Source organism: Arvicola amphibius, chromosome 15, assembly GCF_903992535.2.
Source record: "Arvicola amphibius chromosome 15, mArvAmp1.2, whole genome shotgun sequence".
Taxonomy (NCBI): domain Eukaryota; kingdom Metazoa; phylum Chordata; class Mammalia; order Rodentia; family Cricetidae; genus Arvicola; species Arvicola amphibius.
Window position 1 is genome coordinate 4,745,611 of NC_052061.1, and position 27,940 is coordinate 4,773,550.

At 49.2% G+C, this 27,940-nt stretch overlaps 1 protein-coding gene across 1 annotated transcript; it reads right to left on the bottom strand.

The window, feature by feature from the left end:
- Positions 1–606: 606 nt before the first annotated feature.
- Positions 607–27,385, bottom strand: Adgrg3 (adhesion G protein-coupled receptor G3). Its single transcript, XM_038313261.1, has 12 exons — positions 27,334–27,385; positions 24,241–24,400; positions 10,719–10,854; positions 9,231–9,380; positions 8,397–8,531; positions 7,868–7,907; positions 7,637–7,728; positions 7,405–7,517; positions 5,197–5,477; positions 4,949–5,042; positions 4,184–4,458; positions 607–719 (listed from the first exon to the last, which is right to left on the bottom strand). Exons 1-12 carry the CDS (start codon positions 27,383–27,385, stop codon positions 607–609), a joined length of 1,641 nt encoding a protein of 546 aa, XP_038169189.1.
- Between the last annotated feature and the right edge of the window lie 555 nt (positions 27,386–27,940).

Consider the following 27,940-nt stretch of genomic DNA (forward strand, 5'->3'; position numbering starts at 1 on the left):
GCAGGAAAAGAACACGAAAGACTGGAGTTTCTTTCAGGGGCTTCACCAAGTTTCTTCTCTTTGGCCCAGGCTCCCAGTGAGATGAGAGGTGGACCATGACTGAAAACAGCTGCTTAGCTGTAGAGATTCCTCTCCATGGCAGCCGTGGTAAAGATGACACACTGTCAGAGTGGTTGGTCTCGGGCTAATAGGGACTCTCCTGCAAATCTGCTTCTGTAGCTTTTTGGACCCATGAACACATCTGAATGGATACTTTTCAAAATGTTTTTTTTTTTTAATTTCTACTTCATGTGTATGAGTGTTTTGCCCACACATATGTGTATACAGCACCTTCACGCCTGGTGCCCTTGGAGACCAGAAGAGGGCATCAGAGCTCGGGGAACTATAGTTCCAGACAGTTGTGAGCCAGCCTGTGGGTACTGGGAGCTTCCAGCCACCAATCTATCTCCAGCCCTCTGAACGTGAGTCGTTTGGTTCAGCGTGGTCTCTGTTCTCTTCCTCCTCAGATGCCCTGTACAGAGAAGGCACCGGAACCCAGAAGGAAGTAGGGAGCTAGCTGTCTGAGGTCATGCAACCCAGCTGGAGGTGAGAGCACACTTCGGCCACCTAGTCTTGTGACATGGAGTGGGCCTGGCCAAGGCGGGCAGTGCCAGAGGAGGGGGCTGTGGTGCTCTGCCTCGGGAAGTAGAGGATGATGAACCAGCAGAAGATGAAGACGCCTGTGGTAAAGAGAGTGTGGTAAAGATAGGGTTTCAGTGAGCCTGGGACAGGCTGCGGCAAAGCAGGGGCTCCACTCTGAAAAGTCAGGCACTTGATGAAAGAATTAGGTAAAATGGAATCTATTCCTGAAAGAGAACCAAATAAAACCTTAAAAAAAAAAATCTTAGAGACCACAAACACCAGCCTTGAGATAATCTCCACACACACCTACCACAGCAAAGGAAGAGCAGAACAGAGGCATAAGCCAAAGCCACTGCCACACCTGGCTCATCACAAGGGCTCACCTCACGGCACTCACCCTGCCGCGCTCCCCACCATCCTCCTGTGAAGGACTGCTACAGGGTGCCTGCCAGCGGGATGAAAAGGGAAGGCGTAGTAGCGTATAAAAACTAGAGGAAGTACAGAATTGACTGGGAAGTACAACTGTGTGTCTAAAGGGAATTCATAATGAAGACACCACACAACGGTAACCATATCGAGACACTAGCAGGTACCAAGGGCTCTGTCTGTTGTATGTGGAGGAAGGTGAGAAAACCAAATAACTTAGACTCATCAGAGTGAGACACGCGGGCTTCAATATTAATATAGCCCGTGCAAGAATAGTGAGATTAGCCAGGTGGTGGTGGTGGTACACACCTTTAATCGCAGCACTCAGGAGGCAGAGGTAGGCAGATCTCTGTAAATTTGAGGTCAACCTGGTCTACAAAGCAACTTCTAGGTCAGCCAGAGTCATTACACAGAGAAGCCCTGTCTCAAAAACAAAATAAAGCAAACAAGCAAAAAAGAATAATGATGTCATCTCTAAGTTCAAGATGCCTCTCTCCCCAATTCCAAACCTCTGGGATATTCCAAATATCAACTAATGGTTATTTATCTGGGGACTATCTCAGATAGTCCTAAAGCAATTGTGTGTGTGTGTGTCTGTGTATGTATATTGTTTTTTAAGATTTACTTTATATATATATGTGTGTTTTACCTGCATGTATGTATGTGGACCAGGTATCTGCAGAAGCTATAGGTACTGGATTCACTGGAACTGAAATTACAGATGGTTGTGACCTCCCATGGGGGCACTGGAAACTGAACCTGGGTTCTCTGATAGCAGCAAATGCTCTCACCCACTGAGCCATCCCTCCCATCCATTTTTTATTTATCATTTTAGTTAACATACAAAGACATGGATTTTATGGTAACATTTTCTTTTCTTTAAGAAAAAGATTTGTTTTTTTTATCTTATGCATATGAGTGTTTTTGCCTGCATATAAGTGTACTTGCAGGTGTGCCCGGTGCCAGACGAGGGCACTTGATCCCCTGGAACTAGAATTACCAGGTTGTGAGCTGCCACGTGGCTGCTGGGAACCAAACCTGGATTCTCTGGAAGAGCAGCCAGTGCTCTCAGCCACTGAGCCACCTCTCCGGGTACTCACCACGGCTTTTTCATACATAATTTGTTTTGGGTGCTCTCTCTCTCTCTACCTCTGTCTCCCAGCTTATACCCTTCACCCCAGCAGTCCCTAACTACTCTCATGCCCCACATATTCCATTTCCTTCTCCCCACCCTCTTCCTTTAAACCTTTTTCCTTCCCATGGTTCCTTTCTTTGCCCACACCCCACATACATACATGTATCAAACTTAAAGCTAGGACCTTAACGTAAGAGTGTCTGTGGTATGTGGCTTCCACTGCAGTCAACATGGTACCCCTAAAGATTAGAGGCTTGGCTAACAGCATGGATCTTCACCTGGGCCAGCAGATGCCAGCATGTAACCAAAAACAGAGTAGAAGTCTGGCAGATCTCTCCTTCCCTACCTTAAACTGGGTACTTCAACTGTATACACAGACGTGCTGAACGTTTAAGGAGTGTACAGCTAAGATGGTGATCCTCCCTCAAGGCCAATGTAATCAGTAGATTATTACCAGCAGCCTTTGCGGGTCCTATTCCCAAGCACCAGAGCAGTGCTGGCTGTCTCGACAGTCACGGCCCGACACACTGACCTAACATGCATCTCCCCTGTCTTTCTGACCTGTCCATTTTCTGAGTCTTCCTCTCCTGTAGTCACCTTGGATTCCTGAACAGTAGGTTTAGCCAATGAGTATCTTGTGACAAAAGTTAAGGTTACTCCAAGGTGGGAACACTTTCTTACTGCAGAAAGCTCCCTGAATAACTGTCCTAAGTTAATGATTAACAAGGTCCTGACTGTGCATGCTGCTTGCCCAGTCTTTTGTTTCCTCTGTGTGCCAGGCCAAGATTGACATCACCCTGAAGTCAGGGCAGAGGATGCTGTTCCTCCTGCTCCTCCAGGGTCGCTATTCTCAGTGTACCCCTTTTCTGTTTCATCTGGTTGACTGGGCAAGTGGCTATGTGCGCTCTCTAGAGGAAGCCAGGCCTCTGGCTCAGGACGCTGGTAATACGCCAGTGCATGGAAGACCTCCTGGGTCCCACACAAGTACACATTCATTGAGAAAACTAAGCTGATGAAGGGACAAGGCCACCCTGACTTAGAGATGAGTGAGGATCAGAAGTACTGTCTGTCTGGTGGGGCAGTGGGGCAATGGTTAACACTGTCCCCTTGACAGGATCAAGACTCACTTAGGAGACAAGCCCCTAGGCGTGCCTCTGAGGGATTTTGTAGATCAAGTTGATTCAGGTGGGAAGACCCACCCTAAAAGTAGGGGGCACCATTCCAAGGGCCTGGAAGAAATCTCAAAGAGGCCTGGTGACGCAGTTCAGGGTAAAGGTGCTTGCCAGAAAACCCAACGGCAGGGACTCAATACCTGGGACCAGAGGACCGACTTCCACAGGTTGTCCTCTGCCCGCCACATGTGCATGCATTCATACACAAATAAGTAAATCAATACAATTCTAATAATTAAAAAGAGAGAGCTAAGTGCTCGCACCTGTCTGTCTCCCGTGTCCTGATACAGGTACGATGTGAGCAGCTGCATCACGCCTTCCCCATCACAGGGTCTGCACTCATGAGACGTGAGCCAAAGGAAGGACTTTAGTAAGCTGCTTTTGTTGGGCATTTTGTTGTAGCAATTTTTTTTTAAAAAATTAAATACATTAAAAACTTCTTTAGAATTCTACGTCCTGTCACATGACCCTGCCTTCCTAGATAAGACTGGTTAGGACTAGAAGTGGTCACCTGATTCAGAGGGTTGAAAAGAGTCATGTTAGGCAGCCATTTTGGAAAGCAGAGAGAGACCGAGTTGCCACAGAGCCTAGGTAGGAGACAACACTCAGCCCCAGAACAGAAGGTAGGACAATCTGCTTTGATTTATGTGGCTTTTCCTGATCCTGGCCCCGGTGACACCAGCCACCCTTGCTGCCCCGAATCCCACAAGAGTCTTGAATATCTAAAATTAGTGCCTTTGACTTGAGCTGACTTCTGTGGGATCCTGTGTCCTGGCAAGTGCCCTCCCTGAACCCCCAGGTACCCCTGGTGCCCAGGAGACAGCCTCACCTTGCAGGGAGTTGAAGAGGGCAAAGATGTAAATGGTGGACAACCCCAGGGGCGTGAGCACAGCCAGCCCCCAGGTCATGCCCACCAGGCTGGAGAGGCCCAGAACAGTGAAGACCGACCTCCAGGTCTGCCCCTGTTCTTTGCCCGCTGTGACACTGGGCAGCGTGAAGATCTTCCAGGCCACCACAGCCAGCACCACAGCTCCAAAGAGGAAGCTGACGAGGAAGTAGCCGTGGACAGTGGCATACAGGGCAGGTTCTTTCTGGAACCAGCACCTGATGGAAGAGGAGGAGGAGGACAGCCGCTGGGGCTGGGTAGGAAACCCTGACCATTGAACCCCAGGAAGCTTCCCCGGCTGACCTTCAGTGACAAGAAGATGCCCCCCCACAACTGCCCCCTGGACTGCGTCCCTTATTTCGCTTTCTGACTCCAGACTTCCATTTGCCTCCTGTGTCACAAGTCAGCTGGATCTGGCCATCCTTAGCATTGTCCTTCTCCTCCTAAAGCCCCTCCCCTCACTCTCTCCCTCCCTGGAAACGGAAGACCTCACACCCTCCTTCCACACCCTCTGTTCTCCACACCCTCTGTTCTCCACACCCTCCCTCCACACCCTCTGTTCTCCACACCCTCTCTCCACACCCTCCCTCCACACCCTCTGTTCTCCACACCCTCTCTCCACACCCTCTGTTCTCCACACCCTCCCTCCACACCCTCTGTTCTCCACACCCTCCCTCCACACCCTCTGTTCTCCACAGTGCCACTCACAGCTCCAGCGAGGTGCGGTTCTCCTGGTCACGGATAGCGTAAACACCGTAACTGTTGCTACTCCCAACACCAATGACCACAAGAGCAGGCAGGCCTGGGGAAAGGGGAGGAGGTGAGCGTCACCAGTGTTCCCTTGGGTGAGCTCGCCTCAAATCCCTGCAGCCATCCATCCCGCAAGCTTTGGGCTGCCATAGGTTCTACCTCCTTAGCCCTCTAACCTGCCTTCTCCCGCTCCAGCCTGTGCTTACCCCATCCCAGCAGGCTCAGCTTCAGGAAGTAGTGTCCAAAGTAGGTATTGAAGACCCTGATGACCAGCAGGTAGAGGTGGAAGGCCTCCAGGCCCATCCAGGTGAAGACACACAGCAGGAAGTAATGGAAGATGGTAGCTCGGAACCCGCAGGAAGATGGGGGGCCTTGAGAGCCGCTCCCCACACTGATCAAGAAGGTAAGGTTCAGGAGAAATAGGCTGCTGCTCAGAGCCATGTGGATCTTAGGGGCATCTTCAGACTTGAACCTCTGCAGAGAGAGCCTGGGAGAGGACAATGACGGGGTTTGTTTTCTCGTGTCTCCCAGGCTTGACCATGCAAGTTTTTCCCTCCCTCGCCACAGGGGATCCACCCATGTTGGACACAGAGGGCAGGAAGCTCTGGGTATGTGAGTTGGGTGAGCAGATGTGAGCAAACAGGTGAGGCCTAGAATGTAGCAGCGAGCAGGGCTGGGGGAGGGCCAGAGACTTGCTCAGAGTCCCAGAGTCTCTATCCAGCCAGTGCTCCCTGCTTCTCTGTGGGGATTCTTGCCACTCTGAATTCCTAGCAAATAAAGACCAGGAGGGCTCCCTCTTGAGAGTCAGAGCCTACAGTTTTCTGGAATGGAGATAAGAGGCACGTCTACCTAAGCTGCTAGGCTCAGGTGTTGGCAACCGTTTCCTCTGGCGCTCCAAGCTCCGCTCAAGGATCCAGCAGCATGGCTAGCTGGTGAGGTACACTCAGCTCACTGAGAATGGGAACGGGCTAGGGACTGTGTTCTACGCCAGTGCTTGGAGGGGTAGGGAAGGGGAGGGATGGCGTGAGTGCAGCACACAGGGGCTGAAGCCCAGGGCTACTCGGTGACTGAGGCACATGAGAAGGACAGTAGAGTCCCTGGACTGGAAGGATGGGAAGGTCAAACAATGCTCCCGGCGGGTTCCAGTGAGCTGGAGCTTGGGCTCCAGGAGCGGGGGTTAGGGAAGTTTGGGACAGAGGCTTATCTCCTAGGTTCCTCCACTTCAGCAGGTATGGGATGTCTTTGCTACAGTCTGGCTCAGAAAAGCCAGGTGGCAGGGCTATATGTCCCTTGTGTCTGTCCCGTGCCCGTTCCTCGCTGGAGAAACTTGTGTGTCCCTGAAAGGGCACTCTTCCCACCTTCAGCCACAAGGAAGTAGGAAGGTGATGGTTAGTCTCTTGCCATTTAAATCCAAGAGTAGTCAAATGGCTTTGTCAGCCTATGTATTCTATCCTGTGACCATTGTGTCCCAATCAGTCACTGGCCTGTGACCAAAGTCAGACCCTAAAACAACTAGATATTCATGAGGTAAAGATGCATACACATAGAAGTGTGACCCCCAGAGTCCTGTGCCCACAGAAGTGCTTAGCCTTCTGCTGCAACTTTGAATACTCTAACAGGGGTCATGTAGTTTCATCGAGACAGATTATATCCCCATTCCAGTGCGGATGTGGGCACACAAACACACATGCATGCACTCGCGTGCACACACATGCATGCATGCATATGCACAGGCACACACACATGCATGCACTCACGTACACACACAAGTATGCACGCACACACGCACATACACACACATGCATGCATGCACATATTGATGATATCTAAAGCAGTGGAACTGAAGGGGTCTTGAGACTACTTAACCATATTCTGCCACTGACAGCTTCCTGGCTTTGATGATACTCTACAGTTGCATACGACATACTTGGGGAAGTTCCGGGAAGGAGCCACACAGACTGTCTGTGCTATTTTTGCAGTTTCCAGTTAGTCTATAATTATTTCAAAATGTTTGCTTTTAAAGACCTCAGTTCTGGAGCTTCATCTTTGCTTGAATATCTAAGGAGCAGTTCTTGAGGGAAAGGGTGAAATTAGCATCCTGACAAAGGAGAGAGAAAAGCTGTGGAAGGTAGGGCCAAGGTAGGGCCAACCCCTGAGGTCTCTGTGGAGCCCCTAGTTCTAGCCCTGCCTGGGCCACAGGCGGTGAGTTTTCTAGTTCCATGGATCAACCATGCCCCGTGTTCGCCCATCTGAGCTGAATTTCTCCTACTTCCAACTTCAAACTCTAGTCCCACCTTGTCAACTAGCCGACTCAGGACCAGAGAAGACCACCAGGTGAGGCCACAGGACAAAGATACTCTATCCCTTTCCTGTACCTCCCCAGGGCATGAGAAAAAGGGGGTGGGGCCGCTCACCTGAGGGCCACATAGAAAACAATGGTGAAGGCCAGGAAGATCATGGAGACTCCACAGCCTGCTTGGGAGATGCGAGTGAGAGCCTGTGCCGTGGCCAGGTCCAAGATCGGCCTCTGTAGATGACCCCAAGACCACATCACATCACTGAGAGGCCAGGTCCGCACATCTCCCAAACCCCAGCCAGCCAGGACAGAAGCTGGACCTCTGAGATCAGGAGGGCGTGGGCTGTTACCAGCAGCAAGGCGAAGAAGGTCAAGTGGTCGCAGCGGCAGACAGTCCTCTCGTCCCCGAGCTCTGTGGAGCAGCCTTGGGAATCCCAGTCTCCTGGGGGCCACAGAAAGGTGAGAGCAGGGGTTGGGGGAGAAGAAGAGGGAAGGGAGGGCCCGCCTCTACCCTCACCTTCAGCCCTATGGAAGCATGTAGCTTCCTTTTTTCTCATTCTAGAGAAATCTTCCAGACCTACCTTTAACCACATTCCAGAATACACAAGTGAGGATCATATTCTGAAACCAGAGAGTGCAAGTCAGGAGAGGAAGGAGGGGGAGGCAGGGAGGAGACAGGGTGCTCCTGGGGCCTACATGTGCCTTAAGAGGAAGACCTCTGTAGGTTACACGGGGAGATTGACTATATCCCTGGGAACCAATGCTCCCTGGACAGTTGCTGTGCGTGTGGGAGATACAATAAACACGGCACACACAGGAGGGTTTGCCTATCTGTGCACACATGCCTTCAGGACCATTGCCTGCTGGGTATGGAAAGCACGCACACACTCGGGTGCTCCAGGTCCTTACACATTTATGAACTCAGAGATGGGAGAGTGTGGAGCATGTGTGTTCACATGGGCGGGGCAGACATATGTCTTTGGGCATAACTCTGCATGACCCTGATGGTTTCTTCTGGGTAAAGGGCACAATGCCCATGCATGGCTTCTCAGAGCTCAGGTGCTGTGTGCCCTTCAGTAACTGCCAGGCCTGGGCAGAAGACTCACTCACAGGTGGCTGACGCTTGTGGGAGAAGGTGATCTCCACTGGCTCCGATAGCCCCATGGCGTGCGTCTGGCCCACACTCAGGCCCACCATGCGGTTGTTCAGCACGCTGCTGCCGTTGTCCTGGAGGAGCTTGGGTCCCTGGGAGGCAGTAGCAGGAGGCTAGGCTGTAGGAGGGGCTGACCTTACCTGCCCCAGCTAGAGAACTCTAGGACGCCCCCTCACTTGGAGTCAAAGCCTGAAACTAGGAACTAGGGGAGCAGGGATCCAGCCACCCAGGGGCATAGGCAGTCATCTTCCTGCTGCTCCCTATAACATGCTGAGCTAGGATGAACTGGGATCTAGGCTCCCTATCACCTTGCTCAAAGCCAACTCCTGACATCTCTGAACCAGAAGAGCTTGAGGCTAAGATAAGCCAGGAAATGGGGGTAAATGTCAGTGAATACCTCCAGGTGGAGGGTGAGTGCATCCAGGCCCAAGGGTGCATAAATCTAAGTTTAAGTGGATGGGTGCATGTCTCAGGAGCACCATTCTGGCATGTGTTGTCCAGGGAGAGAATGTTGGCCCGTGTGGACAGAGTCCTATCTGAGCACACCTGATTACATGTTCTCGGGAGTACAAAGTGTGTTTTTGCATGTGCAAGGACACACAACATGCATGAGCCCACTTGGACTTCCTACACAGCCAACAGGTACTGATGTCAGGATATCAGAATAGCCTTCAGTCCACAGACTGTAGAAATGGCGCTTGAATGACCCGACTGCCTTAGAGAACATCCCAGGGACTCTGGCCCACTGAGTATTTAACTGCAGCTTCCTGAGCTCCCAGCAGGCCTCTTACCTTAAAGACATTCCCCATACCAATGTCCAGAATAGTTATGGCCAACCGGACAGCAGACCTGTTGCCAGGCAGGAGGGCTCCAAACAGGCTCTTGGGAAGTCGGACTCTGTCAGTGGGCTGGTCCTCACCCTGCATCACCTGCTTTGGGATCTGTAACCATGGACCCAGAAAGCCCCTACATTACCTGGAGGATTCCAGCCCCCACTCAGGTGCTGCTACTATCCCCGTTGGGAGAGAAACTGCAGCATGTCGGGAGAAGGGGCAGCATCTGAGGACTTTTAGTTTTGGGGTGGTGGCTCTGCTCCTCGTGGACTAGGTCCTTGGACAGGCATCAACAGTGGGGCCCAGCTTCCCCATCCCAGGGACCAGCTGAGCATGACTGTGTTGGTGCAGCCGTGCTCTGCTCTTAAGAGTGGGGAGGGCCAGTGGGGGGCATCCTGGCAAGAAGCTTTCCCCAGTGTGAAGGTAAGAGACTTGTGTTCACCTTGAGCATGAAGTCCTTCCTGCCCAACAGTGAAGTGTATGGGAACCGAGCATAGTTAGAATGTTAGAACAAACCTCCTCAGAAGTCACCGGGCATGCTTTGTCTAGTCTCTGACCTCCTGGGTACCCTGGGGTTTCAGCCTGCACCTGCCAGTTCCCTGCTTCAGAAGGGTCCATGCTCATGGGAAGAGGGAGCTAAGAGTTGGGGTTGAAGCCCCAGTTTCACTTTCCTAGTCCAGGTCCTGTCAAAAGGACATGCGGGTGATGTCTTGGGTCAGTGCATACCCTACCCAGAAGGGCACAGCATCATAAAACGCTGAGGATGTTGGGTGATGAGCAACTCAGCAAGATCCCTGGACTTCTGCCCTCAACTTCATCCCAGCAGGAGGCTGGGGACTTGCTGAGTCCTTGCTGGGCCAAGAATTCCTTGGATATTAAGTCAGATGTTCTTTCCAATGTGTTTTTGTTCTGTTGTTTTTGAGGCAGGGGCTATCTGTATAGCCTGTGCTTGCCCGGAACTTAGGAGCAATCCTCCTGCCTCTGCCTCCTGAGTACCAGGAGAATGAGTGTGCATCATCCTGCCTAGCTTCTGATCTCTTGAAAGAGGACAATAGTCTCACTATTTACAGGCAAGAAAATAGAGGGTCAGGAAAGTAGTGTGCCCATAATGGCCGTGGCTGATAAGGGCAGAGGTCTTTGAGTCTGGGCCAGTGTAAATCTACAGCCCTTCCCTCCCATTCAGTTGCTCTGAGGCCAAGTGTGCCCTTACTCTGACTTCAGATGTGCGTTCTGGTAGAGAGGTTAGTGGGCACTTTAGGCTTGGAGGTGCCAGAGATTCATCTTCCAGATGAGCACCCAAGGCCTCTTGGAGAAAGGAGACTTTCTGAGGACATCAAGGGCTGTGAAGGAGGGCCAGTTCAGGAATCTCCCAGCACCCTGGCTCAGGAAGGGTAAGCTTTGATGGGTACCATAGAGGCCTGAGCCAGCCACCAGGAAGCTCTTCACCTGGGAGGGCGTCAGAGAGAAGAGCAGGTCTTCTGAGACGTCTGTGCTGATGTTCTGGATCAAGGCCTTAACAAAAGGCATGTCCACAGTCTCCTTGGAATTCTCCAGCAGGTAGGACTCAAAGTTCAGCCAGTATCTGCAAGGGGCAAGGGACCCGGGGAGGAGGAGCTTGTAGGCTGAGCCACCTACTCATCAGGCTCTTGGAGTGATGGTTAGCCCAGAATATCAGAGACCCTGGACTATTAATGTGAGGAAGAGGAATGGCTTGAAAATTGATCCTGAAGGAGTCTAGCTAGAGATCCCTCTGGATATCTTAATGTTTGTCTTTCAAAATGCTTATTTATTTTTGTGTATATGCGTGTTTCGCCTGTGCATGTGTATGTGCACCGTATGCATGCCTAGTGTCCTTGGAATTCAGAAAAGGAGGTTGGACTTCCCAGCACTGGCATTATGGATGGTTGTGAGCCACAATGTGAATGCTGGGAACCAAACCTGGGGCTTTACAAGAGCAACACGTGCCCAAAAGTGCTGAAGATCTCTCCAGCCCATGATTACCTTTTGAAATAGTAAAATGTCAGTTATAATCCATATATCAGCCATTTTAGGATGTAGTATTCAGTGGCATTGAGCACACTCACAGTGCTCTGAAATCATCACTACCATTTACCTCAGAATAGCCCCATCACCACGGAAGGGAACCCCATGCTCACTAAGCTACTACCCTTTTTGATGTGGGATGTATCTCTGTATGCTGTGAATATGTTTTATCACCATTGGTTAATAAAGATGCTGATTTGGTCAACAGCCAGGCAGACTAGAGTCAGGTGGGAAATCCAAACAGAAGTACAGGAAGAAAAGGGGTGGGGCCAGCCAGATGCCAGGAAGATGCCACAAGATGTGAGGTAACAAGCCACAAGCCTCATTGTAAAATATAGAATAATAAAAAAGGTTTTGTTTAAATTGTAAGAGCTAGTTAATAATAAGCCTGAGCTAATAGGCCCCAAAGTTTGTAATTTATATTAAGTCTCAGAGTGGTTATTCAGGAACTGGTGGGTGGGAGAGAAACCTCCAGTTACACCTTTCCCCTTCCAGCCCCTGGAAACCATTCATCTAATTTGTTTTATGCCTCTGTAAGTCGTCCCACCTCTTCTTTAGACCAGGTCTCATATAGGCTGGACTTGAACTCACTATGCAGCCAAGGAGAGCCTGAGCTCCTGACCCTCCAGCCTCCTCGTCCTCTGGAGTGCTGGGATTACAGGCTTGTGTTAACCACACCCATTTTACAGGGCTAAGCTTTATGCTTGCTAGATAAGCATTTTATCTACCTAGCCATATCCCACCCAAACTTTGCCTGCTTTGAATTTATAGAACACTGAAGCACACACTATGTGGTCCTCTGAGCCTGGTTTCTTATATCATTGCTGAAGCCTGAATTGTGGTTTCAGTCTTTTGGGATGAAATACACCCATCTGCTGATGGGCATATAGATCTGTTTATCTGTCTGATGATGGGCATACAGCTATACTCCTCCATGAGCAATATGGATCACTGGATACCACCACTGACGGGCATATGGATCTTGGCACCTCTGATGGACACATGGCTTTGTGCACCCACCAATGAAGGGCACTTGAATATTTCCCACTGTGCTAGACAGGTTTTGTCAACTTGGCACAAATTAGAGTCACCTGGGAAGAGGGACTGAGAGACTGAGTTCATCATATTGTCCTGTGGGCTTGTCTGTGGGGCATTTTCTTGATTAATGATTGATGTGTGCCCAGTTCGCTATGGGTGGCTCAACCCTGGATGGGTGATCCTGGATTGTATAAGAAAGCAAGCTGAATGAGTCATGGGGAGCAAGCCTGAAAGGAGCCTCCTTCCAAATTCTCTGCTTCAGTTCCTGCCTCTGACTCCCCTCCATGATGATGGCCAAATAAACCCTTTCCTCCCATGAGCTGCTTTGGGCTGTGGTGTTGATCACAGCAACAGAAAGCAAACTAGAGCTCCCACCTTCCAGCTGCTGTGAATCAGGCTGCTGTGTCAACTCACGAGTGCACATACACAGGAGCAGAATGGTTAGGTCATATTCTAATTCTCGGTTTAGCTTCCTGAACAGCTACCAGATGGTTTCCCACAGCAGCTGCACCATTTCCCACCCACACCTGCCGCGTGGGAAAGCTCCAATAGCGCCACAGCCTTAGCAACACAATGGTTTGCTTTGTATTGCTTTCACCTGTAGCCACACGTAAGGCTATAAAGAGGTGGCGGCTTTGATTTGCATCTTTTCAGTGACCCAGTGAGGTTGAATGTCTCCTCATAAGCTTTTGGCTATGCCTATCTTATGTGAATACATCTCTTGGGGGCACATTTATTGAGGGCTAATTGTATACTGAAAATTCAGCATTTGAAAACTGAGCCGCAGGCCTGCAAGAGGCATCAGAAGACAAAGGCACATGCTGAGCAAGCCTGATGGCCTGAGTTTGATTCCTGGAACCCACATAAAGGCAGTAAGAAAGAACCGACTGGACAGACTTGTTGTCTGACCTCCACACGTGTGCAGTGACATGTGTACCCCTACCCACACCATAAAACACAATAATAAATATATTTTGGGTTTTTAAAAACAGGTCTCATGTAGCCTTATAGACCAAGCTGGCCTTAAATTCATAGATACACTTGCCACTGCCTCTCAAGTGCTGGAATTAAAGTCATGTGCCACGATACCTGGCTTAAATAAATGTATGTGTGTGTAAAAAAAAGTGGCATAATGCACTCCTTTTAATCCATGCACTTGGGAGGCAGAGGGAAGCAGATATCTGAGTTCAAGGCCAGCCTGGTCTACAGAACAAATTGTAGGACCGTCAGTACTAAACAGAGAAACCCTGTCTGGAAAAACCAAAAAAGAAAGAAAGAAGGCCACAGGAGCAGGCTCATGCCAGCAAACTCCGCTGAGTAGGCCTGAGGCAGTAACTTCCATAGGAGGAGGTACAAGGGAACAACCACTGAGGGAACAGGCCCAAGCCAGAGACCTCTATGGGGCACAAGCAAGTCAGGGACTTCCTAGAGAGCAGGCCTGAGCCAGGGACATTTGTGGGAACTGGCCTGAGCCAGCGACCTCTGTCAGAGCAGGCCTGAGTCAGCTACCTCAGCCAGAGCAGGCCTGAGGAAACAACCTCCATAGGAGCAGGTCCAAGGGAGTCACCACTAAAGGAGCAGGCCTGAGCCAGAGACCTCTGTGGGACTGGGCATGAATCAGTGACCTCTTCACCAGAGCAGGTCCACACCAGTGACTTCCACCAGAGCAGGCCTGAGCCAGCGACCTCTGTCAGAGCAGGCCCATGGGAGCAACCTCAGCAGCAGCCCAAGCAAGCAACCTCTGTGGGAGCAGGCACGAATGACCACCGGTATTGCAGAGCAACCCCTGGGAGTTCTGAGTGACGTCAAGGAACACTGAGTGACCTCTGGGGTGACTGGAACTGTGGCTCTGTTTGCACCATGAGGAGCAACCATCTAAGCCTTGGATCTACTGGCACCTGGAAGATTGACAACCAGAGACACAGCCCCAACTACACCATTCAGAGGAAAATATGGGTAGACAAGGTAAGAACACACTCAACACCACAAAGAGCAATATGACACCAATAAAAACTAGTGGCCCTACAACAGCAAGACTTGAACAACTAAATATAAATGAAGCAGAAGCAAATGACCTAAAAAATAGCTTTAGGAGAATGTTTGAGGCCATTAAAGAGGAAATAAAAAATTCCCCCAAAGAAATGGAGGAAAAGACAAAAAAATTGAAAGAAATCAACAAACCCCTTAAAGGAAACCAAGAAAAAGCAATCAGGCAGATGAAGAAAACTATTCAAGACTTGAAAACTGAAATAGAGACAATAAAGAAAACACAAACAGAGGGAATTATAAAAATAGAATTTATGAGAAAATGATCAGGAACCACAAATGCAAGCATAAACAGCAGAATACAAGAGATGGGAGAGAGAATCTCAAGTGCTAAAGATACAATAGAGGAAATAGACTCATCAGTCAAAGACAATATTAAATCTAACAAAAGCTTCACACAAAATATTCAGGAAATATGGGACACCATGTAAGGACCAAACCTAAGAATAATAGGGATAGAAGAAGAAAAAGAAGTTCAACTCAAAAGCACAGAAAATATATTCAACAAAAAAATCATAGATGAAATCTTCCCAACCTAAAGAAAGATATGCATATGAAGATACAAGAAGCTTACCAAACAGCAAATAGACTGGATCAAAAAAAAAAGTCCCCTCACCACATAATAATCAAAACACTAAACATGGAGAATAAAGAAAGAATATTAAAAGCTGCAAAAGAAAGAGGCCAAGTAACATATAAAGGCAGACCTGTCAGAATTACCACTGACTTCTCAATGGAAACAATGAAAGCCAGAAGGTCCTGGTCAATCATTATGCAGACATTAAGACAGACATCGCCTCAGAGTAAAAGGAAAGGAAGAAAGAGAAAGAAAGGAGGGAGGGAGGGAGGGAGGGAGGGAGGGAGGGAGGGAGGGAGGGAGGGAGGGAGGGAGGGGAAAAGAGAGAGAGAAAACTGGGCCACATGGGACTTGACTGCCTGGGAGCAGAGGGTATTAGAGACAACACAAAGGCTGCTGTCTCTCATTCTGCAGAGAAGGGCTGGTGTCACTCTCCGTGGTGCTGAAATTTAGAACCTTCTCTGTGTTTGGGTCTCTTTCCCTAGCCTGGGCCCAAATTGTTGCCTTCTAATTGTCTTCCTAGCGCTGGGATCACAGCCCAACTCTTTTTAAAAAAATCTTTTCTTTTCTTTCTTTCTTTCTTATTCTTTTGCTTTTTCTTTGTCTTTCTTTCTTTCTTTCTTTCTTTCTTTCTTTCTTTCTTTCTTTCTTTCTTTCTTTCTTTCTTTCTTTCTTTCTTCTTGGTTTTTAGAGACAAGGTTTCTCTGTGTAACAGCCTTAGCTGTCCTGGAACTAGTTCTCGTAGACCAGGCTGGCCTCAAACTCACAGAGATCCACCTGTTTCTGCCTCCTGAGTGCTGAGATTAAAGGCATGCACCACCACCACTGCCTGGCTTAAAATCTTCTAAAATTACCTTTATTTGTTTGTTTATTATGTCAGTGACACTGCATGTATGCCACACTTTGCATCTGGAGGTCAGAGGACAACTTGCAGGGATTGGCTCTCTCATTCTACTATGTGGGTCTTGGGAATTGATGTCAGGTTGTCCAGCTTGTGTGTCAAGAGCTTTTACCTGATAAGCCACTTCTCTAGCACGTCCCCCGCCCACTTCTTAAAGATGTAGTCCTGGAGATCAGAACTCGGGTCTGCATGCTTGTACACCACCGACTTTACTGACCTCTCTCCAGTCCTCTATTCACTATTCACCTTTCCAAGAAACCCCGAACAGGTGAAGGTTGAGGTAGTGATAGGAGGCAAGAGCCTAGAGGAAGATACACCCAGACTGAGGCCGTGGAGACAAAAGGCAATTCTCCCTCTTTCCCCTCTCCTCTCCTCTCCTCTCCTCTCCTCTCCTCTCCTCTCCTCTCCTCTCCTCTCCTCTCCTCTCCTCTCCTCTCCTCTCCTCTCCTCTCCTCTCTTCTCCTCTCCTCACCTCTCCTCTCTCTATTCCCCTTCTCTCCTCTCTCTCTCCCCCTTTTCTCCCCTCCCTCTCTCTCTCTCTCTCTCTCTCTCTCTCTCTCTCTCTCTCTCTGTGTGTGTGTGTGTGTGTGTGTATGTATGTATGTGGGGTGGGGATGAAACACGAGATCTCAGGCATGCTAGACAAGTGCTCTAAACTACACCCCAATCTTTGTCACCGTTTTTTGAATAGCCATAGTTATCAAAGAGAAAGGACCGTATAGAGACAACAGAAAATAGATTGCAGAATAGAAAAGTAAACCATGCAAAAATATGCAAGTATCATTGGATGGAAACAGCATAAGAAAACCATTGGACCAGAATCATAGGGATGAGGCTGCGGAATCCATGGAGCAGCACATAATATCCTGCTTTGATTTACCTTTAATAGTCAGGGAAGGGTTGGCTTTCATTGGTACCAAATAAAATAAGAAACATTTGTGTTGCCACGTAAAGTGGTAAATAGTGAATTGAATATATGTTTCTATACGTTCCTACCTTGTATACTTAGAGACCTCCCTCAGCTTTGCAAAACAGCCCACTTCACTGTCCTAAGGAAGATTCCCCAGCATGGTTCTTGGGTACAGTGACTTCTCATTATTTTATGTTGCTTTAGTGCCATCCCGCCCCCACTTCTGTGAGACAGTCCCAGGCTGACTTCAAGTTCACAGCCCACCTTCCTCCACCTCCTGAGACTTGGATTATAGATGTGCACAACCACACCGGAGCTCCCAATCATCTGGAATGTAAGCGGAACGTTCCTATTCAGAAGCAGTCTCCTCACCCACACCCCACCCCTCCTCCGATCTTTCTAATGGGTTCAATCCAGACATCTGCTTCATGGTAAGCTAGTTCTGATGACCTCTCCCCAAGAGGACAGATCGAAACAATCACTTGACTGATCCCCCCCACACACCCTCACACCCTATACGAACCATACAGATACAATGTGTTGTGGTGACAACTCTCTGTCAGAGAGTGACCTTCTGGAATTTCTGACAATGAAACCAGAAGGAGGGAGGGAGGGAGGGGGAGGGAGGAAGAGAGAGAGAGAGAGAGAGAGAGAGAGAGAGAGAGAGAGAGAGAGAGAGAGAGAGAGAGAGAGAGAGAGAGAGAGCCATTTAACCAAGGAAACTATTTTAATGACCAATGAGCTCATGCAAAGATGTTGAGTGGCCAGAACCACATGAGGGCCTTCTACACTGCTGACAGGAAACAAATGGCACAGTTACTTTGGGAGACAGTTTGGCAGTCTTTTATGGAGCACAGCATATATTCAGTGTATATTCCAGCAATTCTGTTCCCAGGCATAAATCCTCCAACAAATGACAACATATGGCCTCAGGACTTGAATTAAAATATTCATAGGAACAATATTCAGACCAATCAAGAACTGGCACCAGTTCAAATGCCCATCAATTGGTAAATGGACAATAGAATGTAATATATTTGCATGGGTAATCAAACTAAAATAAAGACCATAAAATATGGATGAGGCTTACTGTCCTAAAGGAAGGAAGGGTCACTCAAAAGAGTTCCCCTTATACAAGATGCCCAGAGGTGGTCCTAAGGAGGAGGAGGCTGGCCGGACCGATGGTGGTGGGGCAGGAACAGCATCAGGCTGCAGACAAGCATCAAAAGAGGCAGCGATGGCCTCACACACTGTATAAATATCCTAATACTTAACTCTAGTGGTGAACAGTGTGTGTGTGTGTGTGTGTTGTTATCCATTGCATCCACATCAGGATTCCAAACTGAGGTTTCACAGTCCTGTGACTCCAGCTCCTTGGAGGCGGAGGTAGAGGGATCAGAAGTTCCAGTTCATCCTTAGTCAATTTGTAGCCTGGGCTATAAGAGACCCTGACCCTCCCTCCACTCACTGCTCAAAAAGAAGATAATACAACCAAATTTAAAAGCAAATAAAATGTATTCTGGTGGTGGTGGCACACGCCTTTGATCCCAGTACTTGGGAGGCAGAGGCAGGCAGATAGATCTCTGTGAATTTGAGGCCAGCCTGTCTACAAGAGCTAGTTCCAGGATAGGCTCCCAAGCTACAGAGAAACCCTGTCTCAAAAAAAAAAAAAAATCAAAAAAACCAACAAACAAAAAGCAAATAAAATGTAGCATGCCGGAAGCATCAACTCTGTGTGGTGGCACATGCCAGCAATCCCAATACGTAGAAGACAGAGGTAAGAGGATCAGAAGGTCAAGGTTATCTTTGGTTATATGGTAAGTATGAGATCAACCTGGGCTAAAGACTCTATTTTTTTAAAGCTTTATTTATTTATTATGTATAGTGTTCTGTGTGCTTGTATCCCTGCAGGCCAGAAGAGGGCACCAGATCTCATTAAAGATGGGTGTGAGCCACATTGTGGTTGCTGGGACCTCTGGAAGATTAGCCAGTGCTCTTAACCTCTGAGCCATCTCTCCAACCCCTAAAGAAATTACTAAATTATTAATTATTAAGAAAGCATGGAGCTGTGGTAGAGGAAAGGAGAGAGCAAGAGAGTTCACACGGCACAGGAATGTTGATAAGGGGGAAAGGATGTGTCACATGAAGACAGGTAAACTTTAAAAAAGCAATGGACTATAGAACAGTGACCACAATGGCACTGTTGCTATCAGCGTGTTGCCTGAGAGACACAGTTTAATGGAGGAGACACTTATTTTGACTTATGACTTCAGAGGGCTCAGCCCCCAGAGTCCCCAGCTGAGTGTCTTTACTGTTTCTCTGATATGGTGAGGTGGAAAACCATGTGAGGTAAGGAAGAGGCTGCTCACCTCATTGCTGCTGGGAAGCAGAGCATAATGGGAAACAGACAGACAGAATCAAGAGGCACCCTTTCAAAGGATGCCCCAGCTAGGCAGCACCTTCCCAGTTCCATTCCCCCACCCCAACGGTTTGTTCCAAGTTTAAATTCATGCGCTAGCTCAGAGCCCTCACAATTTTATTATCCCTGAAAGGAGTTCAGACACAGTCAGAGGTAGTTCTGTCATCCAGTTGCTCAACACAAATAAGTTGACCATCAAGACTCACCATCAAGGGCTGAAGAGATGGATCAGCAGCTAAAAGCACCCATTGCTCTTAAAGAGGTCACACATACACAGCGGCTCCATGGTGGCTCACAACCATTTGTATCTCCAGTTCCAGGGCATCGGACGCCCTCTTCTGACCTCCACAGGCACAGCATGTCCATGGTGTACATGTACATATGCAGACAAAACACTCATGCTCATAAAATAATAAAAAAAATCTAAAAATAACTGAAAATAAATGTTAAGAAAAATTAACCACCCCGCCATGGTTGCCACTGTTACTAACATCCTCCGTGTGTGGGGGGAGCGTGACAGGCCTTCTTGGAGACTGAAATTTTTGTCAGCTTTCTCAGGGTGGGGGTTGACAGATGTGCGTAGTCATGCAAACTGCACCACACTCGAAACAAGCACTGGAAGAGGCCAAAAGAGGGTGTTGGATCCCCTGCGGCAGGAGTTACAGGTGGTTGTGAACAGCCTGGTTCAGGGAATTGAACCTGGGTCACCTGCAAGAGCAGCAAGCGCTCTTAACTGCTGAGCCATCCTCTCTAGTGTCAACCTTTGTGCATTAAAAGAATAATTGTTATTATTATTAGATGTCTCAACATATCTCGTTTTAAAGAAGCATGGTGTTAGACTCCTGCTTCAGGATCAGTAAGAGTTGTTTATTCTCCTAAAACTGCATGGAGAAGCAAAGTCATGCGACGATGGCTGTGGCACCCTGTCAATGGCAGCTAGGACTGTGACAATCTCGAGGTGACATCCTGTATAAACATTGTGAACATGAGGTTCAGCACCTGTGGCCTCTCTTGTCCTGGGACATCTGTTCTTCCTAAGATCTTTCTACTGTGAGTTTGAGTTCCTGGTGAATAGAGGTCACTGTGGGTCACAAAACACACCTCACTGGCCACGGCAGGGATGAACTGAAAGATCACGCTAAGGGAAGGAAGCCATTCCTAAATACTGTTTGGCTCCCTTTATGTCACCAGGACAGACAAACCCAGGGGGAGAAAGTTGCCTCAGCACTGACTATGGCAGCACTGAGATCAGGTCCTACCTCAGACAGGCTCAGAGCTCTGGGGCCACAGCAGGGCACCAGGAGGTCTCAGGGAAGGTGTGTGAGGGAAAAGGAACAAACCTGAGACTCAATGGCCGCAAATAAGCAGCAAGCTTTTCCTCCCAACACTGTCTGCTGACTCTGCCAGCCAAGCGGAAAGCTCTGAGGAACCGAGCAGTTGGCTCTTTTCTCACCAGAGCTTAGACATGTGAGCAAGGAAGCAATAAAACTTTTGAAGAAACCAGAAGGGGGCATTTTTGTGATCTTAGCATAGAAAATTTATTTTTGTTTGTTTCTTTTCTTTTTGTCTGTGACAAGATCTGCTCTTACGTAGCTCAGGTTGGCCTCAAATTCATCATGTAGCTGAGAATGAACTTTATCTCTTTAGCCTTCTGCTTCCTCCTCCTGAATTCTGGGATTAAAGGTGCTCCAACAGTCCCATCTGCCTGGTTTTGACTAGAAATTCTTTAAAAAGGCAATGGGGCGCCTTCCTTTTCCATCTCTCTCCCGAAGAGGTAGCTGTTGCCGTGGCTTCTCTCCTCCCTCCTCTCTCTCCCTCTCTCTCTCTCTCTCTCTCTCTCTCTCTCTCTGCTCTTCCCCCTTCTCCCCTTTCTCCTCCCTTTCATAACCCACTAAATAAATACCCATTTTCTCTGAAAAAAAAAAAAAGGCAATAGGGCTTGTGAGATGGCTCAAGGGAGCAAAGTTGTTTGTCATCAATCCCTGGACTCACGTGAGAGGTGGAAGGAGGGAATTGACTCCACACATATACTGTGGCATGCTAGTTCCCTAACATTACACACACACACACACACACACACACACACACACACACACACAATAATAACACTTAAAGCAAACCTAAAGATCTGATCAATTATAGTAACTAAAATTAAAAACTTTAGCAGCAGTCAAAGACAGTGCCGAGAAAGTGAACAGGAAGTCGTTAAGAGAAAGAACACTCTCAGTGTACATATTCACAGAGACACATGCAGAATATCCAAAGGATCCCCAAATCCAAGCAGCTCTATAGACCAACAGGCACACAGAGATGTCAAGATTCAAGAGGAACAAGGCAAGGTGTTCAACGTCAGTCATCAGGAAAATGTCATTACAATCTCCGCGAGGTACACTAGGAACTGTAAGGATGGCTAAAGGGAAAGGCAAACAATACCAAGAGTTGGCACAGCTATGGGGCAACCACAATGATACAACCTCTGGAGTTAATCCTGTGCCTCCCCCTCCCGAATCACTAGCTCCATTCCTAGGAATACAAATACTTAATGCTTAAAATGATACAATACAAATGCTTAAAAGCTGGAGTCACCCACAAAGAAATAAGTTGTAAGTTACTTGTCATGTAAGAAGCTGAAAAAAGAAACACACCCAAATGAAGACAGTAGCCATCAGTGGTTCATGCGTTAGGGGAGCTTTCACCTCCTTTCTGTAGCTGATTTCCAATGAATATGTGTTACTTTTCATAGTTCCTTTTGTTTGTCGAGACAGTGTCTCTCTGTGTAGCCCTGGATGTCCTGGAACTCCGTATGTAGAACGCGCTGGCCTTGAACTCAAAACTCTGCCTGCTCTGACTCCCAAGTGCTGGGATTAATGGCCACCACACCCAGCATATATTATTTTTATAATCAGAAGAACCTTTAAAATAAAGCACACTGACATTTATTGAGCTCCTGCTGTCTGCTAATACTCCCCCATGAATTATTCACACAATCAATTGTCAGTGACATTGTGAGGAAGCCTGAGAGGTCGGAAGCAGGGGCATGAGAATGCGGCAATGTGGTGTGTAGACAATGGCAGAAACCCCAGCACTCAGGTGTGTGTATTTAACTTCCGCCGTCATTTTCTGAATCCCATTTTACAGGTGGGGAACCTAGGGGACACTTGCGCACTGGCAGACTGGTCCAGCTTGTCACATATTCAGCCCCTGTCAATTTGGCCTCTTGCCCGCTGTGCAGTCATAGGCAAGTTCTTTGACTGCACAGAACCCCACTCAGTTCTCTCATCTGAGAAATGGGTTGATAACAGGACCTACTAAAGAGCTCTTTTTAGTCTGGATGTCAAACGTCCCACAGGTTCCTGCGTGGGAACACTTTGACATCCTCTGGTGGTGCTGTTTGGGAGGTTGGACCTAGATGGTGGATATAGAACACAGGGGACAGGCCTTGAAGAATACAAGCAAGGCCTGCTTCCTATCGGCCTCTGCTTCCCGTGCCCCTCCCTGGCAAGGTGTGTAAGAGCAAGTCATGCTGAAAGCCTCCGCTGCCATGAACAGAGCCTCTCCATCCACTGTGCCTTCCCCGCCACGGATGGACAGCACCCTCTACCGTGAACCAGCCTTCCCCTTAGCTTGCTCCTGCAAGCTATCTTGTTTCAACGATAGGAAAAGTAACTGTAGACAGTGTTATGAAGATAAAAGGGCAAACTCAAGGGATGGAGTGGGAACCAACTCAGTCCCCAGGGCACTTGCTCTCTCCAAGGTGCTTATTCAGGCTCTAAGGTGCCGAGGAAGCTGCCTGAATAATGGCAGATGGGGCTGGGAATGTTTTCAGGCCACTGAAAGACTGACTGCCAATCTTTACCTGGTCTTAATAGCCAGCTTTGGGCAAAGGTTTTCATACAACCCTTCGACGACCATTTCCTGAGTCCTGGCGGTAAGCTGGCACTTCCATAGCATCCCGAGTGTGTTTTGAGTCCCTTTGCTTGAACACACAGAGCTACTCTGGCAATGACTCCAGCAGGGACAGCACCTGGAGGCTTCCCTTCCCCCACCCCATCTAACCAGCCCCCTTGGTCTCATGAAGCCCATCTCTGGCCGCCCCGGGCCATCTTTCCTGAGCAGCTCCATGGCACCTGCAGAATTACGTCCTATCCTGTCTCACCTCTGCCTATGACACCACCCTTGGATCTGATTGATTGCCCTGATGTCCAAGCAATCAGTCTAGAACGCAGAGCCGACCAAACCCTTCTTAACTTCAACTATGCCGTGTTCCTGTTTCCCATAATGGTCCTTCACACCTGACTCCATGTTTATATTTCCAGTTCTATCCCCTACCCATCCCATCTTGACATTGTCACCTCTGTCTCCTGAACGTCTTTGCATTGTCATGATTTAAGCCTTGTTGGCCGTCCCCAGCACTATGGAGCTAAGCAGTCATATCACTCACCATTGTGTGGTCCACTGGAAAACTTCTCCATGTTTCTCAAATCCCTTTCCCAGGCTGCCTCCCAGAGAAGGCCTTAGCAGACTTCCTCTTCTGTGCTAAGCTGGCTCCCTGTCCACACTTCTGACTGGCCACACTCTGAAGTCATCACTATGTGTGTCCCTTTTTGTCCCTCCACTGTTCCCAAGGCAGAGATAGGATAATTGTCTCTGCATCCACTAGTCCAGTGGTTCTCAGCCATCCCGATGCTGCGACCCTTTAATACAGTTCCTCATGCTGTGGTGACCCCCCCTCAACCATTATTTTCATTGCTACTTCATAACTGTAATTTTGCTGCTGTTACAAATTGTAGTTTTGTAACTGTGTTTTCTGTTGGTGAAAGGGTCCTTTGACTCCCCAAAAGGGTTCATGACCTACAGGTTGAGAACCAATTGCCCTAGTCAGTAGGGACTCTGATTGCCTGGGTGGAGCCAGGTCAGAGAGAACATGCCAGGGTGAAGAAGGGAGCAGCGTGTTCCAGGGCCCTGGGGGCTTATGACCTTATGGCTTCCCAACAGATCACTCCTCCCATTCCTCCCAGACCCCTCTCCCCTCACCTCTGCAACTTCCCCACATCACAGGAGATGTTCTCTGACGGCCCGCACGTGGTGAAGCATTCAGCAATGTCATTCAAGTCAAACTTGTCATACTCATGGTCCCCCTTGAGCAGGCAAACGTTCCTTGGTCTTTCAGTGGTCTCAGCATACTCTGGTTCCTCTTCAGATGGTATAAGTCTTTCGCCTTTTACTAATGGAGGAAACAGCGACAAGGGGCAGGTAGCGGAGGGGCAGTGGACTAGGTAAGTAGCTGCATCTGTCAATCAACTAGCTGCCCTCCAGCAGGCTCCACCCTCCCCAACTCCCGAGAGCCACTCCTACCTCACGGGGGTGGGGGTGGGGCGAGGGGGGGGGGAAGCATGGCTTGTGATTCTCTAGACAAAGACTTTCCTTAATCCCAGCACTCCTTTAATCCCAGCACTCGGGAGGCAGAGGCAGGCGGATCTCTGTGAGTTCGAGACCAGCCTGGTTTACAAGAGCTAGTTCCAGGACAGGCTCCAAAGCTACAGAGAAACCCTGTCTCGAAAAACAAAAACAAAAACAAAAAAAAAAAAAAGACTTTCCTTGGCAGTGCTCCCTGAAGAGCTTTCTCTGCCAGTCGGGACCTCGAACCGTCTCCTCCGCAGAGCCTGCCTGGTTCTCTGCATTGCTCCATTGGATCCTCCCAGGCCTTGGCAACTTCGGCCGGCTCTAACTCACAAGTCTTGCTTGACCTTAGCCTCCCAGCTTTGCCTGGGATAGGTAGGAGCTGCAGCAGGTCCAGGTGCAGGGAGGGTGCAGGGAGGGGCTGGAGCAGTCAGCAGGTGGAAGCTACTCTAAGAATAGACAGAGCTAGACGGACCAGCTTCTGTGACTTCTTCTTAGAGCCCTGTGCAGCGGAGCACAGAGGCTTCCTGTCACAGCCTGGCTGTTTGTCCTCAGGAAAGTTACTCAATCTCTCTGAGGCTTGATCTTCTCACCCTTTTTGTTTCAGGAGATGGAAACAGATTATACACCTGGGCACACAGCCCATCTTATGTAGGATAATGTGGTTTTGTTTTGTTTTTCTGAGACAGAATCAGTCTTTCTACATATCCTGGGCTGTCCTGGAACTCACTATGTAGACAAGGCTGGCCACAAACTCACAGAGAGCCAACAAGGTTTCTCTGTGTAGCTTTGGAGACTGTCCTGGAACTAGCCCTGTAGACCAGGTTGGCCTCTAACTCAGAGATCTGCCTCCTGAGTGCTAGGTTTAAAGATGTGTGCCACCACCGCCTGGCTTACGATGTGACTTTTAATTGAAGTAAAATTGGTGTGTGTGTGTGTGTGTGTGTGTGTGTGCATATGTGTGCTTGTGCGTGTGTGCACGCACGCGCGTGTGCGCTTGTGTGTGTGTGCACGTATGTGTGCTTGTACGTGTGTGTGCGCGCACGCGAGCGCGTGTGCGCTTGTGTGTGTGTGTGCATGTATCACCCATTGTCTCTATCTTTATTAGCTTCTGCAAAAACTTCAGGGAAGGCTAGTATCACAGGACTCTCTGCATCAGCCTTTCACCACGCAGGGTTGGAGTGTTGCTCAGGAGAGTGTTTGTCTGGTATGTACAATGGGTCAGTCCGAGTGTCCAGGGAAATGAGTGTGGACAGGGGCAGGGCTCATTAGGCAAGCCACTTAGCATGTGGGAAACCTTGTCTCCAAAAACAAATGCAGAAATGACTGTTGCTAGGCTTTATCAATTTCCCTTCAGAAAACACGTGTTCACACTCGAGACCCTCCACTTGCCACCGGCCCCTTTCCCTTCGACAGCCGCAGCCCATTCCTCTCGCTTCAGGCTCAGGGTGTCAGGCAAGCAGCTACCACTTTTGTGCCCCCCCCCCCTTTTAGCACCATACATGCTTCTCAAGTGTGTGAATAAAGGGACTGGGGGGGGGGGGGTAAATGGAATATGGCATCTGATGTACCACAAAGGGCAGAATCCAATGTCCTATATGAATCTGCCAACTCCTATGTCACTCAGATGACTGACATCACCCAGTCCTGAGCATCCCTGCCACCATGAGATCCATGACACCACTTGGAAAAGCCTTGTTGGCCTTCCCAGGGTTGCCTGGCAGCCTGCTCTGCCCCGGGATGTGCTCTGGCCATGGGAAAGACCACTCTGTCATTTTCTATCTACTTTTGTATCTGGAGCCTCCAATAGCCCTGGTTAGCTTCAAAACTGTTGTTCAGCTAAGGCTGAACTCAAACACTTGATCCTTCTGCATCTCCCTCCCAGGTGTAAGTATGTCTCACAGTATCTGCCCACTTTTGAGCCAGACATTGAACTCTGTCCTTTGCCGACTCCCCTAACATCTAAAGAGAAGAGGAGATTTTTTAAACCAAAAGATGCTGACCCATGTGGCCAGTCAGAAGTCTACAGGTGACAGACATGCAGAGAAGTGGACCCCGAGGATATGTGTCAAAGTTGAAGGAAACAAAGGCAGACAGGGCATGGAGACAGGAGCACCTCACCACTCACTCTACAGTCGGCACTCGGCAGCCAAGGACATGGAGCCGCCCACGGAGGTAAGGGTGGGAACTGGCTGTCCTGGGGTAGAGCAGGACTAGGAACCCATGTTGGTATATTAACAGAAATGAGTATGACGGGAGTGCTCTGGGTCCCAGCTCCGATCATGGATGACACTGAGCAGCGTTGACAGGGACGGGGAGCCTGTGATGGATGGACTATGGGAGCAGAGCACTTGCTCACCCTTCCAGGCTCACATTCCAGAGGCCCCAACACCTCTGTCTGGAACCCAGAGGCTACTAAATAGCTCGTTTGGCCCACCATGTCCTAGAACCAGGTTCTAGCCCAGCTGGGATGGATGGACATTTATCTTTCCGCCCCACCTACAACACACTATGGAGTGACAGAGGGAGCTGAGACCCAGCATGACGGGATTTATCAGGACAGGAATGACCCAACAGGACGAAAGAGATGATGAGGTGGTCACTCTCATTCCCCACTTCCCCAGCCTGACTGAGTCCCTGGTTCTCTCCCCCATGCTCCCCAGGGTCCTTTGCAGCACGGCATCTTGCAGCCTTTGCAGGAAGGCTAGAGGAACCACGTGTGCTCACCTGATCCCAGTAGCAGAAAGAGCAGGAGGCCCAGGCTCCTGGCTGTCGCCATCAGTGTTCAGCAGAATCCGGCAGCTGTGTGGCCTCCTACTTGCAAGCTCTGTCCAACTGGCCTTCCTCCTGCCTGAGGTGCGGTCACCGTTTCCTGTTTCTTCTTTCTTGTTCTTCCTGCCCAATGAATGGCGCCATCGGTGGGGTTGTGAAAGGGTGGCTGTGGGGAACTAGGCAGTGCTCTGTGACCCACATGGTCCTGAGATCACCTGGAGATGGAACTGGACTGAACTCCCACCACCCTGCCAGTGGACACTGCGGAGCTGGAGTCCAGCAGCCACAGGTGTCTCTGCCCTGAATAGCCCGAAGGCTTGGAGTCAGGCACACCTTCCCCATTTCCCTAACAAGGGTATGGGAGGCTCATTCCTGCCTCTGTATGTGTGTAAGTGTGCATGCGTGTATATGACTTCCCTTCTTCCTGCCTGGACCAGCAGCAGCCAGCTCGGGGACAGTGACCGTCACTTCTCAGTGCGGATTACCATCCCGTGCCAGTGCTGGTTAACTGATTATGCACCTCTTCCGCAGAGCAACTCCACACATCTCAAGTCACGAGTCC

Bases quoted from the DNA above. Each gene is read 5' to 3' on its own strand.
- Adgrg3 (XM_038313261.1), bottom strand. From the start codon at position 27,385: ATGGCGACAGCCAGGAGCCTGGGCCTCCTGCTCTTTCTGCTACTGGGA. The intron at 7,518-7,636 runs GTAACAGCCCAC...GGTCATCTACAG, and splicing joins CCTTCTTCGCCTTGCTGCTG to AGGCCGATCTTGGACCTGGC. The intron at 5,043-5,196 runs GTAAGCACAGGC...CCCTTTCCCCAG, and splicing joins GCTGAGCCTGCTGGGATGGG to GCCTGCCTGCTCTTGTGGTC.